Raw genomic sequence first — 16506 nt, 5'->3', positions numbered from 1 at the left:
CACCACATGTCGAGCAGCAGTGACTTCAGTTGTCTGGACTCAGTTGCTGCTGTGGCTGCAGACAAACTTTAACTTTCTGACTTTAAAAATCAGGATTGTGTCGGAGGACCTTTTTTTTTCTTCACACAACAGATTCTGATTGATGACTTTGGAATATTGGATATAAAACGATTGATAATTATTGAAGAAGAGTCAAAAGGTAAGAACTCTCTCGCTCTTCTGTTCTCTGACCTCTGACCTCACAGAATGACGTTTCAATACAACATTAAGTGATTTAAATATTGAATTTGCAAATCAATATTTTTGACAGAGCATTTTGACAGAGCTTCTTTAGTTTGACATGAGAAAGTTTGTGGAGGAAACACTTTTTATCTTTTTTAGGTTTAAAGCAGCTTAATCTTTTTTTTTTTTGAAAAGCAGATTCTTGAATTTAGTTTTTTTTATGCCTCAAACCCTCAAATGAGCAGTTTTCTTTCAGCTAATTTTTTGTTATTTTTATATGTATAAAAACATAAGCACAAGATCATCGAATCATTTTTACTTTACTCTGAGTTTGAAACAGAAAGTCCAGAGGATTGTGACAGACGTGTTAACAAGCAAAGAAGAAGAAGAAGAAAAGGCAGTGACTCCGCCTCCTTCTTTTACTTCTTCTTCCTGGTGATTTCCCTCCACTTTTACCAGGAAGTCCAGGGGTGTGGTCGAATCGTCCTTCCTGTCGCCTTCTCCTCTCTACTCGTCCTTGTCCTCAGTGTTAAAGGTCACGAGGTGAAGGATAAAGGAGGATTCACAGGACTCAGGAGAAGAGAATCCGACTCCACTGACACTGAACCACGTGGTCATGTGACGGTGGATGTTGTTGATGCGTCTGTCGTGGTGAAACTTCACATTTAGAAGATGAACTACAAAAACCTCAGCGGCTCCATCAGCATGTTTCAGTGTTTTATGATTCATATGTAACAGTGACTGACATCTGGGTCATATTCATACTCTTCTTCTTCTTCTTTTACTTTAGATTGAATCACTTACGTTCGTTCATGACGCGTCACGTTAAATATCGCTGCCGCAATGAATTGTGGGTCTGTTTCTCCTTCCTCTCTCATAGGAAGCTCCAGTGTGTCCTCTGATGAAGGAGATAGGAAAGGAAGCATCGAAGCTCCTTTCCTAAACATTTAGAGAATCTGAACATTATCATGGTGCTGAGGAATGACTCCAGGGTCACTTCAAGATTTAAGAAACTTCCTGAGCACATTTGACAATGCGAGGAATAGATAGGAATAGTAGGTAGGAAGGACAATTCGACCGCACCCATAGTTCAAGTTGTTCAAACGTCCGGCAGCAGAGAAGCCGCATCTCGGAACATGTTTGAAGGCAACCTGAGAGTTTGGAGTCAGAAGCTCCTTCTTTAAAGAAAAAGACAGTAACGAGTCTTTGTATCGCGGCCGCGGGTCTCGCTCGTCTTTGAAGCTTTTCATTTGAATACTCCGGAGGGGGAGGGAGCACGAGAGTATTTGAACTCCAAGGTAAAAACCAGGCGGCGCAGTTGAAGGTTATTGGATCCAATGGGTGCGGATGAGGCCGAGCTGTCGCAGGCGGTTTGCACACGGCCGCTCCAAAGCCCTTGATGTCGGCCGGTGACGAGGCCGTGCTGCGATCGGAGCTGACGCCTCGGATGGACTGGAGCCAATTAGAAGCCCCGTTGGATGTACGGACTCTGTGATTGACAGGTCGCGTCTTGACTTGACTCTACGTGACCGGGGTGCGAAGACGTGTCTCTGTGTTTTATCAAAAGTGTGTATCGTAGCAGGCTTGTATAACTGTATTACTGTAAATCTCTCTCTCACACACACACACACACACACACACACACACAGACACACACACATACACACACACATACAGGAGTGGCTTGAAATTATTTCGTAGAAGTCTTGTTGAACTGAGTGTCTTGTTCAGACTAATATTTTTTTTAATTAATTTATAAATATATATATATATATATATATATATATATATATATAAATTTTATATTTCATTGATGAGATTAATATAATTTTTTTTGCAAAAAATGTACAAGTTAATTAGTTCTTGGTTCAAGTAAAACCTAAACCAACATGTGAAGTGAAATCAGGTCACTGGGACAAAAATACACACACACACACACACACACGACTTCAGATGGAAACGACACACTCGCTGTTAATTCAATCAGACGGAGGCCTCTGTTAAGTGCTGCGTGTGTGTGCGTGTGTGTGTGTATTAGCATTTGAAAGCTGTGTGTGAATTATTGAAGCGTCTGAAAGACACCGGTGACATTTTCACCACTCTTAGAATCACATGACAGGACTTTGATGATGAAACTGTGCGTGCGTGCGTGCGTGTATAAACTGTGAGTTCAAGTTGACTTTGTGTCGATAAAGAGACTCTGAGTTTGTGTGAAGGATCTTTTTTCAGGTATGTTTCTGTGCGTGTGCAGTTTGAGGAGAAAATCACTGAACACGAGTGAAACTGTATTTTGTCCAACGCGACAAGAAGATCTTAAAATCAGACGAACTCATGATGAATTCAAAGATGGAAACTAGCAAACAACTTTTAAAAACAAGATAATTAATCTCATATTTCTAAATCTTAAATTTTAAACAAAAAATAACACAATCTGCAGTATGAGAACTCAAATGTCTGCAAATGTCTCTCTGGTCTCTCTCTTTTCCTTCCAGCCCCCTAGTTAACATTTTTTCTGGAGAATGTCCGAGTGAGAACATGGCTGGAAAATCTCTAGAAGATTCACGATGACAGAACGTTCCGGAGATTCTGGATCTTTTTCTTCGTAAAACATCTTCCTCCCGTCGGTAACAGTTCCACCTCGTCGTTGCTCCGAGAAAGGAAAAGTTCCTCTTACTCGTTACCTTTCACCTTCGTTGTTCTTCCTCGTTCGTAGTATTTTCTGTAACCAAGCAACCGACTCTTAGAGTTAGACAATCTGCTTCCTGTTCACACCACACGACCGCAAATGGGCACGTGACCGTGACCGGAACTCAAACTCTCGGACTCATGAAAGTGTCGTGACGAGCTCTGCGCTCTCTGCTGCGCTCCGCCTCGTACAGTGGTGAAGAGTGAGTGTGTGTGTGTGTGTGTGTGTGTGTGTGTGTGTGTGTGTGTGTGTGTGTGTGTGTGTGTGTGTGTGTGTGTGTGTGTGTGTGTGTGTGTGTGTGTGTGTGTGTGTGTGTGTGTGTGTGTGTGTGTGTGTGTGTGTGTGTGTGTGTGTGTGTCCGTGTCCTACATTCTCACATGCCGGGCGGCGGGAGGTGTTGGTCACCGTGGACTCAGCGACCGGAGGGCGACATGAAAGTATCTGTCGAGGGTTCGATGCCAGGTCGCCAGCTTTCTTTTTCTAAAAAAAAAAGACCAAAAACCACTTTAAACACATTTAGGTCCAGTTTTTGTTTTGTTTGTGCTGAAGTACCTGATATATTAATTTTGATAGTTTAATAAAATTCATATTTAGGATGTAACAGTTGCAGGATTAATGGCTAAATTAGTAACAGGTAACTTTCCATGGAAAAATGTAAGAAAATCTGTTCTCTCTGTAGTCGATTAGTTCTTACATTATGTTTCAAACCCGGAGAAATGAGTAGTTTTAATCCAGTCAAGGGTGCGTTTCATTCGCTCGCCTGCCGGTGCAGGTGTCAGAGTCCTGTCCGTCTGCCAGAAGAGTCAAATGTGACTTTCGATCCCCAGACACACTTTTGTAGATCTCGGTGGTTTTTGACTCGAAGGCGGACGAAGGATTTGAGTCGTGGGACGTCTGGATGTGAAGGGATCAGAGAAACGCCAGCGACTCCTCAGAGACGCAGAGAAACACTGGTGCTGAAGGTGAAGCTGCTTCATTCAGAGTTCTTCACTGGATTGAATCAGCGGCTCTGTTTGTTCGATCACTGCAGAGAATTCCGCCCCTGAACCAATGAAGACTTCAACTCCCATGATCCCGCTCTTGCGTCACCAGGTCATCAAACTCCGTCCTTTTGTGACTGTTTGGACTAAGACGAGCCCCAGCGGCAGAAAATCACATTGTGCTTTTAGATACTTGACATAGAAGATGCTGATAGAATTTCCTAATAAAAAAATACACCTTTTATTAAATCTATTTTTCCCCCTGACAGTTTTTCTGCCTATGGTCAAAACATTGTGAACATGACGTCATGGATCACTAAGTATGACCTCGCTATAACGAACTCCTCATCAGAATGAACTGCAGTTAGAAACTGGCCTCCTCTCGCAGCCGCCGTTATTTTTGCTCAGAGTCCGTCCGTCTGTCTGTGCCGCTTCTGAATTTAGTGTCAGTCAGCGATACTGTCGGTTTTATGGAGGCAGGACGTTTTTTAATTTTTTTTAAATGTACATTTAAATCTGGAACTGGCCTCACATGAACCTGACTCACATCTAAAACTGGAGACGTGATGTCACACTCGTCCTCGTCAGTTCTGCTTTTACTGTGGCGCCGTGCAGACGTTTCTTCTTCTTCTTCTTCTGGCTTTTATTAAACATGACTCGTCACTCATGACTCTGTGTGTGTGTTACCTCAGGACATCTGCGAAGACATCTCAGACCACGTGGAGCAGATTCATGCGCTGCTGGAGACGGAGTTTTCCCTGAAACTGTTGTCCTACTCTGTCAACATCATCGTCGACATCAGGTGAGTCTGCGGTGGTGATGATACATGTGAGACCAGATATCAGTCAGCTGCAGTTTCTCAGGCGTTCGAAAGTTGATTTATTAATATCTTCCTGACCGCGTCGGTGTGGTCGTGTCCCGTGGTTCAGGACGGTGCAGCTGCTGTGGCACCAGCTGAGGGTGTCCGTCCTCGTCCTGAAGGAGCGTCTGCTGCAGGGTCTGCAGGACCCCAACGGCAACTACACCCGGCAGACGGACATCCTGCAGGCCTTCAGCCAGGACCAGCACCAGGTAACACACACACACACACACACACACACACACACACACACAGCAGACAGTTACACACCTTTCTTCTAGAACATTTTTGTCCGTTTCCCCTCCAAAAAGATCCAGGAGAAACGGAAGGATTCCTGAAGGAATCACATTTATGCCTTTTCCCCCGAGGCAGATCGAGGACCGGTTCGGAGTCAAGGGTCCGAATCTCGAACCAGTTCTTTGTGTTTCGACAGACAAAGAAAAACTGGTTCCAGAGTGACACCGACTTCTTGCTGGTCGAGAAGAAGGAACCTCTTACGTCAGGCGCTGGGGGCGGGGCCAAAACTCTGTGATGACCATTTAACCAAGAAAAGAAAAATGAATAGTGAGCTCGTGCAGATAAGATTCCTATCGTTACGGAGGCCAAAGCTTGAGCAGCAGCAGCGGAGGAAACAAAACTGTCTACTCGCTGTGTCGTCGTCGACTGTTGTCCTGAATAAGTTTGGCGGTAGCTTCAGCGACAAAGTGTTGCTGGGAAATCAGAGACGTATACAGAGACGTAGTGACGTGGCTCCGGCCTGCGCAGAAGCAAACTGGTTCATAAAAGTTTGTAAGTTGAACCAACTGCGAAACCAGCACCACGTTTGAGTTTGGTTGAAAAAGGGGTAAATGTGTGTCAGTACTGGTGGAAATTGTTCTTTTGCAGGAAAAGCGTTAATATAGTGATACAATGTGTAAATTTTCTGTTTTGTTTTGACTCTAACCACCAAACTGAACCTGACACTTGACTCCCTCTCCAGACTCGTCTGGACGCTCTGACGGAGGTGGACGACTGCGGCCAGCTAACCATCCGCTGCAGCCAGGACTACTTCTCTCTGGACTGCGGCATCACCGCCTTCGAGTTGAGCGACTACAGCCCGGGTGACGAGCCCGAGGCCCGGGACGCCGAGTCGGACGAGCAGGACGCCGCCTGGGAGCCGGAGCCCGATCGAGCCCAAAGCCCCCATCCGGACCTGAGGTCGGCGGAAAGCGAGGGACCCCGTCGCTCCAACCACGGACTGCGTAACAGTTTACCTGAACTCACTGCGCCCGCTGACGTGACAAACCACAACCGTCCTCCTCCGCCGTCGTCACCCACAGTGCAGTGCGGCACACCGGGCCACAGCGAGGGAGCGAAGCGCCCCCTGCAGGGTGTGAGCCGCAGCATCGAGGCGTCGCCCACACAGCCGTCGCTCCCAAAGAGAGCCGCCCTGTACTCGGACGGAGGAGCCAGCGGGGAGGAGGACTCCAGGGGAGGTTTGGGGAAGGCGGGTCCGCTCCCTGCTCTCCAGTTCCAGGCCGAGCTGAGCCGCAGCACCCCCTCGCTCATGGATCCTCCGGATCGCTCCAAGTTCTGGTTGGAGCTGGACTCGGTTTATCCGGAAAACGTTTCACAGTCGTACGAGAGCCTGCAGGTCGGTCCCCTCTTTTTCTACTTAAGAGATGTTAAAGATTTATATATATATATAAAAAATCTGCCTTAAGAAACGAATTGGTTGCAACTTTCTGATACTTTGCTGATATTTCCTGATATTTATTATATGTTGTATTATATTATTGTTCGAAAGTAATCATGATGTTGGGTTCAGTCCAGTGCCAGGATCTTTTTTGAAATTCAATTAGAGCTGCAACAGTTAATCAATTAGTAATTGACTACTATATTAATCGCCAACTATTTTGATAATCAATTAATCTGTTCAAGTAGTTGTTATGAAAAAATACAAATACAAATTCTCTGATTTCAGCTTCTTAAATGTGAATATTTTCTGGTTTCTTTGCTCCTCTGTGACAGTAAACTGAATATCTTTGGTGTGTGGACAAAACATAACATCATGTTGAGGTTTTGGGAAATACGATCAATATTTTTCCCCATTTTATGAACCAAACAACTGATCGATTAATGGAGAAAATAAGATTAATCGATAATGAAAATAATTGTTAATTACATCCCTACATTCAATAAAAAAAAAAGAATTGCACCAGACACGAACTCTTATGACCCGTGTCATGGAAAAATTGATGCAGTCGAATCAAGAAGACAGAGACTGTGGACGTATTTATAACTACACAGATCAACAGGTGGTCAGTGCATGGTGTCTCTGGGGGCGTGTTTATCTCTCTCAGAATAATGTCCTCATCAAACATAGAAACTCTCTGTCTCAATACATTAAGGAAAAAGGGCCACCGACTTTTTAACCACACTCAACATTCTTCTCAGACAATTCGTATCCGCTTTAACTCAACAGGTCATGAACGGGCGAAACCTGCAGAGGAACCTCAGCAGCTCCAGACACGGCGGACGCTCGGAGGGGCATGTGCGCCGACCGCTGGCCGACCAGAGGAGCTCATCTGTGGCCGGACTGAACCCCGGCGCCCCCCTGCTCCTCCGGCACCCGGCGTCTCCGTCTCAGGATGAAACATCCAGACAAATGGAGCGGACTACGAGGGAGACACACTCGCTCAGCGAGGGGGACTCCGACTCCTCGTTGCCCTCCCCCATGAGGGAGCAGCAGCTCCTCTCCTCGGACCCGGAGTCGGACCCCCAACCACGTCCCGGCAAGACGGCTGTCTGGATCGTGAAGCGCCGGGGGCAAAAGGTGTGAAGGTTTTTCACTCGTTTTTATTCGGGGGAGTTTGGAGAGTTGAGGTTGTTGTAATTTTGTGAATGAGACGGACACAGGTCAATTGAGAAATTAAATTGTATCAGATTGTCACTGTACTGAGTTGTGTGTTTTTAACCGTCTGTTCCCTTCTCCAGCAGGAGGCCCAGCCCTCACCGGGGCCCAGTCCGGACCGGCAGCACTGGTACGGGTCGGAGGAGTTCCTGGCTCTCCCTGCTCAGCTCCGCAAGACGGAGATGCTCGCCATGAAATTGGAGAGTCTGGCTCAGTCCATCCCCAGAGTCAGTTCAGATCGGTGTTTTAAGATCAGGTAGATTAACGTGAGTCAATGAAAGACTAACTTTGACTTCCTGTCTGCAGAGGCCCGGCAACTCGGACCAGGACGCTCTGCAGGACGTAGACGACTGGGATCTGACGGAGCCCAACGCAGCCGACTGGGACAACGTGGGCGAGAGCGCTGACGACGATCCTTCTCCTCCGCCTCCGCTGGTACGCCACGACGAATTATAATCCTTTTTCGTGTTTTACTATGCCGAGACAGAATGTTCCTCCCCTCTGACCTCGTGTCCTCGTCTCGTCCGTCCGTCCCGCAGCTGCCTCCCTACAGACGAAATCCGGTCGGCCGCTTCAGCCCCGCCTCCTCCAGCGACATCGCGCCCTCGGTGGGCGAGAGCATCGAGTCCGGCCCTCTGAGCGAGCTGCAGTCCGAGGAGGACGAGGGGCGGGGTTCCGCGAGCCGCGACCGCCAGCAGGCGGCGCCCCTGGTGGACGGACGCGGCGGTGCGTCCCTGGTGGTGCAGCAGCTGCTGGAGGACATTCAGAGTCGGGACAAAGACCCCGACGTCTGGGGGAAGATTGAGGTAAGAGCAATTCCTTCTGATGTCAAAAAGTCTGTCACGACACGATGTTGATTTGACTCAGGTGTCAACACGAGAGGATAATCATAAACTTTTTTATACATTCATACAGAAAAAGGAATCTATTCTTTTTAAACAAACAAAAATACTACTAATAATAGAATAATAAAAGAACTGTCACTAACTAAGTCACTACTTTAATTATTAATAATATTGTCTTTCTGCATCAAAGCCCTTTTTTTTTTAACCAAATCAAAATGAGAAACAAATTAGAACACATGAAAAAAAAAAATACACGTTCCTCCGATGGTCCCGCGTCACCTTGCTTGATTTTTAAAAAGAAACTTCCGTCCCGACGACAAGTTTATTTCACCGCCATGGCCGCCGTGATGGATCAGAGGTGTGGTATCAGATCGTCGCCCCCCCCCCCCCCCCCCAGGCCTCCCCTTAATTCATCATCTCTCTTCCAAAAGGTCACGTTTTGATTGGCAGGCGAATAATTGATGGGGCTTCCCCGCCGAACTAATCAGTCATATCTGTCATATCGAATATGGCGAAATGTCAATAGCTCTGGGGATTTGTCCTCCTCGTGCCTGCTGCTCCTTTAATTAGCGCCGTAAAGACGCTTCCTCCTCTAATGTATATAAATATATTTGATATTGTTTTTACTCTATTCAGATTATTTCTCTCTCTCTCCTTTACTGCGTTATTTTATTTTACATCACTCTTTCCCCTCGGGGATCAACGAGGTGTCTCTGTTATCGGCCGTTTGCCGGGTCGGGAGCCTGCAGACAGAGTTAGATGATTGTTCATGTTTTAACAGCGAGGAAGGTTGAAGATGTTTTAGGATCAATATGTGGATTAGAGGCCTGGACGCTGTGGGAGGGAGGGGGGGGGTGTATGTGACCCCGGAAGTATGGCGGGTCGGCCCTTCACATCTAATTGTGTCCTTCATATTCCCCAACTCATATTAATATTCTGCATTAATAACAATTTGACGGATGAAATGTCAAAGCCGCTCCATCGCTCTTCCTCTTCTTCTCTACACAAATTTGATTTTCTCAACATTTCATTCATGTCTTGAACTCTTCATTTTATTTTCCGTTTCATTTCAAAGGCGTACAATTAACAAAACAAAATATTCCCTTCGCTCGGAGCAAGTCGACCGATTGGTACTGTAACAATTTTTTACACGATTTTCAATTTCCGTGGTGGTGACGTCAGGAGTGGACAGAGCAGCAGAAGCGTCCTCACCTTCCTTCAAACTGTCATATTCATCCTCTCCTCTGATTTTATTCCTGATTATTATTTGATTTAAGTCTCAAACATGTTTATTCTTATTTTCTTGGATTCGGAGAGAATATTTTTTCCTTTTTTTTCAGGAAAAAAATATATTTTCTTTTCATGCAACTGGTGCGAGTCGGTGAATCAGCGTCGTGTGAAAGGATTTAACTCCAGAGGTTTGGGAAAATAAACACTTAAACAGACGGGCATTTAAAATCGAATCCTGAAATTGAAAAAAATTATATCCAAAACACAAAAGACACATCAGGAATTATGCTCTGCTGTCGTACACATGACTACTTGTGTAACCACTCACACACACACACACACACACACACACGAACACTCGCTCGCTCCTCTCTGCTCCCGGCTAATTAGCTGATTAGCTGCTTAATTAGCAGCATGTAATCATGGCGATGGATGAGCTGTCTTATTGAGGAAGTGAAGAGAGGAGCAGAAGAAGAGGAAGAGTCTCGGGTGCGGAGGAGGTGACATTCTGAGTCGGTCTCTGCTGAACACGACCGAGCGGAATGAAAAGAGAAAAAAAATGAAAGAGAAGAAAGAGGGAAAGAAGAATCACCCGTCCAGGGAGGAGAGAGAGTGGAACGATCACCGCTGGAGCAGAAATGAATCAAATCCGGGAGCAGAAAAGAATATAATCTGTCGAGGAGCTCGTCTCCCCCCGGGGGGGAGGTGAGGGTGAGGGGGGGTCCGGGTTGTGTTTGTTGTCGAGTAGATTAGATTAGAGTTCCAGACGAACTGAGTAGTAAAGTAACAGAATCTCACGTCTGGACTTTGTGGGAGATGAAATCAGTTTCTCTCACCGTCAGTTCAACATGATCCATTTATTATTATTACTTTTTTTTTCTTCCCTTTTTTTCAAACCAATATTTCCTGCTGGAGCCAAAGGGAAGTGGATTCCGCTGCTGCGCTTGTTAAGTGAAAAATCTTGTGGATGTCGTCGCACACGTCTGTTCATGATGGAACTGTGTGATGTCGATTAAGACTTTTTGATTCATTCTCATTTCTTTTAAGATATGTTTTGGTACAAGTGCTTCCCCCTGCTGTTGTGGATGTGACACGTGTCGATATTAAAATTCAGCTTAAACCTTAAATTAAAACGCATGAAACAAACATGACGCTAACCGCTCCTTGTTGTTACCGCGGCGGCCTTACGGCTCCAAACATGACGAAGCTTATTGGTTCTGATAAAACAAATCTCCAACAATCTTGATCCGTTTTAGAAGATAATCATCGTTTCTTGTTTTTAGACTTTTCTCTCTTTTTTTATTCCGTCATGCTGCCTTTTGCTGTTGGACATGAATATTTCATCCAACCTTTTTTTCCCAGCATCTAGACACTGTTCTCTCGACCTTGACCTCCTCTTCATTCCGCGTCCACGTCACGTAAAATCCGCGGTTGGTTTTGTGAAAGTTTATGAGAGCGAAACGCGTGTACGCAGAAAATCTGACGCTCCTGTAATTGCGCCGTAATGAGCTGCGGCGCCGCCCTGAAGTGCGTTGAAAATCAAATCAAATCAAAAGAAAAACAAAGATGGAGAAACAGTCCGTGAGTCAGATAAGTGTCCTACACGTCATGTGATCACATTGTATGTGCCGTCTGGACCCAGCGATGGCGGCGTTCCCTCAGTGTGAGGTGTCTGTGTTTGGCGGCTCTGCGGCACGCCTGCCTATCTGCGAGCAGTGGGAGACAGACAGACAACAGACATCGCATCAACACTCGTCTGATTGGCCCGGCGGGAGGGCGTACACCCACCGCAGAGGAGAGGAAAATAACAGAGGTGGTGGTTATATATATATATATATATATATATATATATATATATATATATGTGTGTGTTTCTATAGATAAACAGGTTGAGCAGGAGGCAACGCAGACGAGTGAAGACGAGACCGATGCAGAAAGTCAACTTGTTCGCAGAGTGAAGAGCAAAAGTCTGAGTCCAGCAAAGATTTTTTTTTATCAAAACCGTTTTGTTTTCAGCATATATTAAAAATGTGTATATAAAGTATATTACTAATCGCTGATAGATTGAAAAAACTTTCATCGAACATTTCAGAAGAAGCATTTATTCTATGGAGCAAATGTCACAGGGAGCAGTTTTGTCTCTGACGTTTTGTTTAAACTGATTTTTAAAACATTTGACATTACGTACACAAAAATGTTTCCCACTCGTCCATATTTATTTTTTTTACACTTTTGTGATGATTTCTGAGCAAAGCTGGAGCAAAAACAGAAGACAAATCATTTGACTATTTGAATTATTTAAAATTATGTTTTTTTTTTAAGTTCAAACATTAAACAGGCAAATACAGACTATAATATTCAGTTTAAACATCACGTTCACTGATGAACCCCTCGGTTCAGTATCACAGGCTATACGTATGTAGAGATGTAGACTTTATCGTCATGGCAGCAGGCAGCTTGGAGTGGCGGGGTCTCCCAGGGACGATCCCAGGGACGGCGCTGAGGTGTGACGGACGTCTTTGTCCCTCATTACATTCTTTAAAAAAGAGATGTCTTCTGGGTTTGATCGTTCCTTCTTGGTGGAAAGTCTCACAGCAGAAGAACATCACGTCTCGTCAGACGCCGTCTCATCCGGATTCTACACAGAAATCCGCTGCAGCGGCTCCATGTTTTCCATTAAAAATATAATTTTTAATGAATTTTCTAATCAAACTTTCATCCCCCTGAGTTCTGTGGCGTCGTCCCGGCAGCAGGGCGTCGTGTGACACGTCCACGCAGTCAAACTAATAACTTTATGGCCCGCTGTGGAAATTAGCCTCCTTCACCTCAAACCTCCCAAAAAAAGGAAAAGTTTGTGGAGCGTCTGCTCTGGAAAATCCATCAATTTGAATTTCGTTCTGGTCTTTAACTTCACCGGGTGCAGGATTTTTTTCAATTGAAATTTGACTGGTTCACTCGAGTCTTTCCCGCTTCAACCAGCAGGTTCTGCTAGCCTCCAGCGTTAGCTCGCTGCTAACAGCCAGGATGACGTGTGAGGCGAATTATCAACAAAGGTCAAGAAACTTCATCTGACTTGAAAAAAGTTTTGAGGCGACCAGCCGAGTTTGGATGTTCGACTTGAAGTTTAAAATGGCTCCTAAACGCAACAACTGGATCAAGTTTCCTTAGAGAGTGAAATACAAACAATAGAGCCGCGACCGTTAGCCCGCGCTAGCTACGCTGCGATATGTGCCACCTCACTGCTAGCGGTGAGCCAGCTAGCTTTAGCGACTTTCTTTTTACGCATAAATTCGTTAGCTGGTCCCAGTTAAGGAGTGTGGAACGTGCAGGTGAGGGCAAATGTACGAGATCCGTTCAGGCGGCCCCTGAATTGTTAGCTACAATGTCATTGACAGCAGAGTTAGCTAACGCTATCACGCCCGTGGCTGACGGAAACGTTCGCGTGGTCGTCCATCTTTTTCTTTGTGTTTTATATTGATCTTGAAGATCGCTGTCACCTTCGTATGGATTCCGCCCTCTCGCTTCATGAACCTTATACAGTGACGACACTTCTTGGCTGCGATATTTGTGTTTTTTCATTTGATCTTTCATGGAAATTAAAAAGTGTAATCTCCTGATGAATTCAACATCAGCAGACTGCTCCCGACGGATCTTTTGGTTATAATTATTTCTGCTTATTTCCCTTTTTTCAATTTTTTAATTTTAGATTACATTCAAAAAGTCTTCACATTAAAAGTTTGTTTCACGGGTGGGCTTTTAATTTGAAAAATCACAAGGTTTACTTTACTTTGGCAATCATTTTACAGCCATAAAAAAAAAGTATCTCTTGATATAAACTGGTGGAATTATAGCTGTGGAAAATTCATGAGCCGTGTTAGCTGTTAAAATCCAGCTAATTCCACTTCCTATTATTAATAATCAATTGTTATTTTGTTATTATTTAAATTTGAGAATTCACAGACGTGAGATTCTTGAATAGTCAGATTATTATAAACGTGTAAAATCCTCGCGCTGGGTTTTTCGTCTCGAGCCGCCGGACGCTCAGATGTCAGAGCCGCTGCCTGTAACCTATTAATCATCGAAGGCGAACGCGGTCCGCCGGGAGTTCGAGTCCAGATCCATCAGCGTCGTCCTTCAGAAAGCGCCGTCAGCTGAACGGTGATTATCCGGCGGCGGAGGAAGATGAAGCGGTGGATCCGAGCGTCCGTGCGGGCGGCGCAGCATCACATCAGATCAGGCGTGTGCAGCTCCCAGGAGCCTCCACTGGTTTAGAGACATCAAAGCGGCCGTAAGCAGCCCAGTTGCATGCTGGTCGATATCGTAACCAGCGGCGCCGACACCCTCTTCCTCCTCCTCCTCCACGCTCAGTGTTCTCTCCCGAATCCGCAGCGTTTCTCTTCGCACAACCTCAGTCATCTTTTCTCATGAATCTGTTTCTCTTCTTTACACCGTCGTCTTCTACTTTCCTCATTTGTTTTTTTCTTTTCATCCAACCTTCTCCTCTCTCTCCTCTTCTCTCTTCCTAGCCCCCTTTCCTTCCCTTTCCTTTCTTTTCCAAAGTCCTCGCTCCTCTTCTTTTCTCTCATTCCTTCCCTCTCGTCACACCTCCTCCTCTCTTTCATTTTATTCCCTTCCTTTTCTTCCAGTTCCTTTCTTTTCCCAAAGTCCTAGCTCCTCTTCTTTTCTTTTCTTTCAATTCTATTCTTTATTCCCGTCTCCCCCACTTCTTTCCTTTCCTCTAGTAACATCTACTTTTTCTCTTTCCTTTCCTCTTCCCAAGTCCTAGCTCCTCATCATTTCTTTTCTTTCATTTGCTTTCCTCTAGTAACATCTCCTTCTCCCTCTTTCCTCTCCTCGCCTCCTCTGCTCTCATCAATACTTTTGATTTCCATCTCTCCTCCATAACGAGCGGCGGAGAGATGGACGGAATCATATCGATGTGTGTGAGTGTGTGTGTGTGTTGTTGTTTTTTAAGGGTCACGGTTGTAATTAACATACTGCCGCTCAATCGGTCAAGGTTTATATCTCTCACACACACACAGATGGGACACAGTGATTTGTAGGCCCGGTGTGTGTGATGCTCACATGTGGCAGCTCGAGTTTTTCTCGATATGAAAACAAGATGTGTGCCGATGATCCGCGGCCTCCGTCCGTTACACTTGTTATTCAGACGGGATGTTTGAGGTCGGACTGGAAAGAATGAATTCTCAGCGCTCACGTTGTTGTTCCTCTTCAGTTTTATAGAAATGACTTTGCCGTTTTCTCTCTCCCTCTCTCTCTCTCTCTCTCCCCCTCTCTCTCTCCCCCTCCCTCTCTCTCTCTCTTTCTCTCTCTCCCTCTCTCTCTCTCTCCCTCTCTCTTTCTCTCTCTTTCTCTCTCCCTCTCACTTTCTCTCTCTCTCTCTCTCCCTCTCTCTCTCTACCTCCCTCTCTCTCTCTCTCTCCCCCTCTATCTTTCACTCTCTCTCTCTCTCTCCCTCCTTCCCTCTCTCTCGCTCTCTCTCTCTCTCTCAGATATATTCAAGTTGTTCACAAAAATAATTTACTGTTTTAAACCTGATCGTCACAAGGAGAGAGAAACTGAAGACAATGTGAAAATAAAAGAAAATAAATAGAAAAATAAAAGCTCAGTTTTCTGATATATTCATTCAGACAAAATACTTTTCACTTGGATTCAACTGGATTTATCACTTTTCACGCTCACCACAGAAACAGTTACAGTCGCGATAGATGTTTTGTGATTTTACAGATAGTTTGTTAACTGAAAAAATTGCTCATCGTGCTGATTAAAAAAAAAAGTTTAATCCGGCTGCGCTCCATTTCTCTTAAAAGATCAAATTAAACCTAACTGTAATGTTAAGTAAATAAAGATGAACACTTTACAGTCAATATAACATATAACCATCTCTGTCCCCACAGATTTACATTACAACTATAATTCTAACGTCCGATCTTGGCTTGTTAAAGAAAGTGGGAAAAAAGAAATCGGTTGAGAAGTTTTTTTCGTAATCCTGCGGACAAATGAACATCATCAAAAAAAAACAACTAATGTTAAAGCGCCAACGAGAGAATCTGCTGAAACAACAATGTCTTGTTTTTACATTTTTACATTTTCCTATTTTTATTGTTTTTTGAAGAAGAAAAATCCACTGAACATATTTGTCCAAGTTTAACATATTGAGACTTTTTGTGTGACGCGTCAACAGGAAGCTGAGAATCTCTTGACTTTTCCCTTCAGTCGGTTTCTTACGTAAAGAACCCGACAGATCACAGACGTACGGATTCAAAACTCCTCCCTCTTCTCCGTCGTGTCTAAAATCCCTTTAGACATTTTAGAACCTTCCTCTCCGTCTCCGTGTCTGATCTTCGCCCCTCGAGTGTTTAAACTCTTGACATTTCACAACAAATATCAGCAGAATATTTCATGTGCTCTATCATAATAGTAAAAGTTTCATTTTGTTACACTTATTTTTTGTTTCATACTCTTCTCTTCTCCTCATGAATCCTCCTGTGTGCCAGTAGATGGCAGTAGCTCTCCACCAAGCAACGGGCTCCTTCTTCTTCTCCATCTTCTCCTCCTCCTTCTTCTTCTTCTTCTTCTTCTTCTCCATCTTCTCCTCCTTCTTCTTCTTCTTCTTCTTCTTCTTCTTCTTCTTCTTCTCCTCCTTCTTCTTCTCCTCCTCCTTCTTCTTCTTCTTCTCCATCTTCTCCTCCTCCTCCTTCTTCTTCTTCTTCTCCATCTCCTCCTCCTCCTCCTTCTTCTTCTTCTCCATCTCCTCCTCCTCCTCCTTC

General features: G+C 44.8%; 2 protein-coding genes across 13 annotated transcripts in view; both read left to right on the top strand.

The window, feature by feature from the left end:
* The window catches only part of LOC118286489 (alpha-tectorin-like), a 475374-nt gene that overhangs the window by 84622 nt on the left and 374246 nt on the right, over positions 1-16506 (top strand). The gene's annotated exons all lie outside the window — the stretch shown is intronic.
* akap6 (A kinase (PRKA) anchor protein 6) overlaps positions 1-16506 on the top strand; it is a 136421-nt gene that overhangs the window by 12234 nt on the left and 107681 nt on the right. For 10 of the 11 annotated variants that reach the window (XM_047337714.1, XM_047337712.1, XM_047337711.1 and 7 more), the window contains 7 exons: positions 4581-4690; positions 4818-4959; positions 5727-6380; positions 7212-7562; positions 7724-7867; positions 7947-8075; positions 8180-8446. In XM_047337714.1, the coding sequence (XP_047193670.1) occupies positions 4581-4690; positions 4818-4959; positions 5727-6380; positions 7212-7562; positions 7724-7867; positions 7947-8075; positions 8180-8446 (1797 nt within the window). The remainder of the gene's footprint in view (positions 1-4580; positions 4691-4817; positions 4960-5726; positions 6381-7211; positions 7563-7723; positions 7868-7946; positions 8076-8179; positions 8447-16506) is intronic. The other variant, XM_047337718.1, reaches the window with a different exon arrangement.

Source organism: Scophthalmus maximus, chromosome 15 (assembly GCF_022379125.1).
Source record: "Scophthalmus maximus strain ysfricsl-2021 chromosome 15, ASM2237912v1, whole genome shotgun sequence".
NCBI classification, from domain to species: Eukaryota; Metazoa; Chordata; class Actinopteri; order Pleuronectiformes; family Scophthalmidae; genus Scophthalmus; species Scophthalmus maximus.
Note: the sequence above shows the minus strand (reverse complement) of the source record. Positions and strands in the feature narration are given on the sequence as shown.